At 45.0% G+C, this 3,615-nt stretch overlaps 1 protein-coding gene across 1 annotated transcript in view; it reads right to left on the minus strand.

The window, feature by feature from the left end:
- Positions 1–512: 512 nt before the first annotated feature.
- Positions 513–3,615, minus strand: part of Gdf3 (growth differentiation factor 3) — a 5,997-nt gene continuing 2,894 nt past the window's right edge. Inside the window, exon 2 of the mRNA XM_008825329.1 lies at positions 513–1,339. Within this exon, the coding sequence (XP_008823551.1) occupies positions 513–1,339 (827 nt within the window). The remainder of the gene's footprint in view (positions 1,340–3,615) is intronic.

Raw genomic sequence — 3,615 nt, forward strand, 5'->3', positions numbered from 1 at the left:
CAGTAATCACCCATAATTTCAACTTCAGGGTAACTGACAACCTCGGGCCTCCAAGGGCTCCAGTCCTAATGTGCATATATACATACACACACACACATCGATTTAAAAAATAAAAAAATTTAAAAAGAAAAGAAGGCTGGGTGTGGTGGTGCATGCCTTTAATCCCAGCACTCAGGAGGCAGAAGCAGGCGGATCTCTGTGAGTTTAAAGCCAGCCTGGTCTACATAGTGAGCTCCAGGACAGCTGGGGCTACAGGGAGACCCTGTCTCAAAAAGACCAAAAAAAAAAAAAAAGAAAGAAAGAAAGCATAAAGCATAAATTAGCTAAGTTCACTAGGGCTCCGGGAAATATAAAAATGTAGGTATAGGTGTCATTAATTAAGATGGGCATTTGAAATTAATGGTCATTAATTAGGATTGACATTTCAGATTCAAGAGGTCACCAAGCCAAATAGGTAGTTTTAGTAGAGTACTCACCTACCCTAGGCACACTCCTATCCTGATCCTGACACTCTATCCACACCCACATTCATCAACTATCATGTCCTCATAATGGCGAAGGATGATGTTGTCGTTATTGTCCTGATACAGCATGGATATAGGAGACAGCTTGGTGGGGACGCACACAGCCTGGGGGACCGCAGGGTCCACTGTGTGCATCAGAGTCTGCAGGAAAGCATAATTGGAGCTGTTCAAGTACATGGTCAGTGAAGAAGGGCAGTCTCCATGACAGTAGTTTGCCATGAAACCCTTGGGAGCAATGATCCACTTATGCCAACCAAGGTCCCGGAAGTCGATGAACAGCTGGTGACGATGGCAGAGATTCTTACAAGAGGCCTGGGAGACAGAGATGGCTGCCCTCCTTCTTCGAGAAGGGTGGCACTGCTCAGGATTGAGGGTCACCACCAGCAGAGAGGCACGAAGGGAATGTCTCAGCCTGGCACAGGCATCCTCCAGCTGGAACTTTACCCCAGAGTATCTGCTGTCATCTTTGGCCAGAATCTCTAAGTAGAACCCTAAATTCTTCGGGCGGCTGCTGTTCCAGTCCTTTCCCACATCCTGCAGGTTGAAGTGAAGGGCACCTTGAGGCCAGGGGACAGAGTGCAATGCAAGCATTCTGCCTGGCTTGGGGTCAGATCCCTCCCACCCACCAGGCTCAACCACAGACAGAGTCACTATCAGTTCTGGTCCCAGGTTATAGTAGGAACTGGGCCCCAGCTCTAGACCCAGTTGAGCCATTGTTAACTGTTCCTTTACTTTGATATCAGACAAGTTAAAGTACAGGAACTTCTGCAGACAGGAGTCATCTTGGGAAGATTTCTGTGAGTTAAGAAAGAAACCTAGAAACAGAAAGAGACATGTTATTTGACTTCATATCCACCTGTAATATAAATATCAACATATGCATGGAATTCTGAGTTATATTTATTTTATTACTTTTATTTTATGTGTATGAGTGTACACTGCCTGCCTGTATGTAAGTGTACCTGTGTCATGCAATGCCCTTGGAGGTCAAAAGAGGGTACTGAATTCCCCTGGAACTGGAGTTACAGATGACTGTTAGCCAGCATGTGGGTGCTGGGAATTGAACCTGAATCCTTTGCAAAAGCAGTCACTGCTCTTAACCGCTGAGCTATCCTTCCAGCCCACTGAGTTATATTTAAACCCTGCCTTTCCAGAGGATATGTTCCCATGTTCCCTAATCCTCATTCAAGGTCAGATATGTGTGTGCCTGTGTGTGCCTGTGTGTGTGTGTGTGTGTGTGTGTATGTGTGCGCGCACATGCAGTGTCATTCTTCAGGAGCTGTTGTGCACTTGGGATTTGTTTAGTTTGTTTTGAGACAGGGTCTCCCTTTGTAGACCAAGCTGGATCAAACTCACAGAGATCAGCCTGCTTCTGCCTCCCCAGTGCTGGAATTAAAGGCATGAGCCACCACTTCCAGCCTACCTTGTTTTTTTTAATTTAATTTTATGTGTATTAGTATTTTGCCTGCATATATGTAAGTGCACCTGTGCATGTAATACCCATGGAGGCCAGAAGAGTGTGTTCAGTCCTAGGAACTGGAATGGTTTGTTGTTGGCCACCATGCAGGTGCTGGGAATGGAACTCAGGTCTTTTACAAGAGCAGCCAATGCTCTTCACCACTGAGCCATCTCTCTAGTCCTCCTACCTTGTTTGGTTTTTTTTTTTTTTTTTTTTTTTTGAGACAAGATCTGTCATTGGCTGGGGATTCAGCAATTTGGCTATACTTCCAGTGACCAGGTCCCAGGGATCTGCCTTTCTCTACCCTCCAAGGCTGGGGTTACAGATGTGGGTATAGTGCCTGGCTGCTGGGGATCTGAACTCCAGTCCTCATGCTTGCAGACTAAATACTTTACCAACTAAGCTATCACCCTAGTTAGTTAGTTAGTTAGTTAGTTAGTTCGTTAGTTAGTTAGTTAGTTAGACAGACACATAAAAGTTAAAAAAAAAAAAAAAAAAAAAAAAGCCCGACATGGTGGGGTGGCACACACCTTTAATCCCAGCACCTGGGAGGCAAAGACAGGTGGATCTCTGTGAGTCTGAGGCCAGCCTGGTCTACACAATGATTCTAGGTGGGACTACAGGGAGACCTTGTTTCAAAAAGACAAAAAAAAAAAAAAAAAAAAAAACCCCAAACCAAAACAACACCCTAAAAGAGATGCAGGCAGTCCTGAAGCTACCCCACCAGCCCACTTCTCCCCTGCAGTAGATTCGATAAACTACCCTTCCAAACCAAACAGCTAAAAGAAGTTGCAAGTCAGTGTAGCCAGGAGGGGCAAACTGTCACATAGTAACAGAATAAAACACTATACCTCAGTTAGAAAGAAGGGACCACAGATTCATACAGCATGGATAAATCTCACAGTGTTGAGTGGAAGAAGCCAGACAGGAAAAAATGAGACATTTCACAGAGAGACTGCTCTTCGTCTAGAGATGAGTGAAGCTCTCTGAAGTGCCTCTGCTTGGCACCCTGTCTCTCTTGGTGACTAGCTCTCTCCCTGTCCCCTCCCCTCCCCTCCCTCTTTTTCCTTCTTTTCCAGAACTCATAGAGTTCCAGGAACTCCTTCCTCTGCTTTATCTGTCTCCACCCCTCAAGAGCTGAGATTAAAAAAAACTTGTGCCACCAAAACCAGCCTCATTCTCACTTTTTTTGTTTTATTTTTATTTAAATGCATGAGTATTTTGCCTGCATGTAAGTGCACCATGTGCACCCAGTACCCACTGAGGCCAAGAAGAGGGTGTCAGATCCACTGGAACTGGAATTCAGGATGGTTGTAAACTGCCATGTGGATACTGGCATCCAAACCTGGGTCCTCTGGAAGAGCAGCCAGTGCTCTGAATTGCTGAATCATCTTTTCAGCCCCTCTTAATTTTACTCATTCTCACTTCAAAAAATATATAGTGTAAAAATATAAAATACATTTTCTGCCGGGCATGGTGGCACACGCCTTTAGTCCCAGCACTTTGGAGTTCAAGGCCAGCCTGGTCTACAAAGCAACTTCAGGACCAGCTGGAGCTACAGGGAGACCCTGTCTGAAAAAAGACAACCCCCCCAAATTTCTATGTATAGCTCCCTAAATTATATATATATAT

The sequence above is a fragment of the Nannospalax galili genome, unplaced genomic scaffold (genome assembly GCF_000622305.1).
Source record: "Nannospalax galili isolate Female #2095 unplaced genomic scaffold, S.galili_v1.0 scaffold589, whole genome shotgun sequence".
In the NCBI taxonomy this organism is placed as follows: domain Eukaryota; kingdom Metazoa; phylum Chordata; class Mammalia; order Rodentia; family Spalacidae; genus Nannospalax; species Nannospalax galili.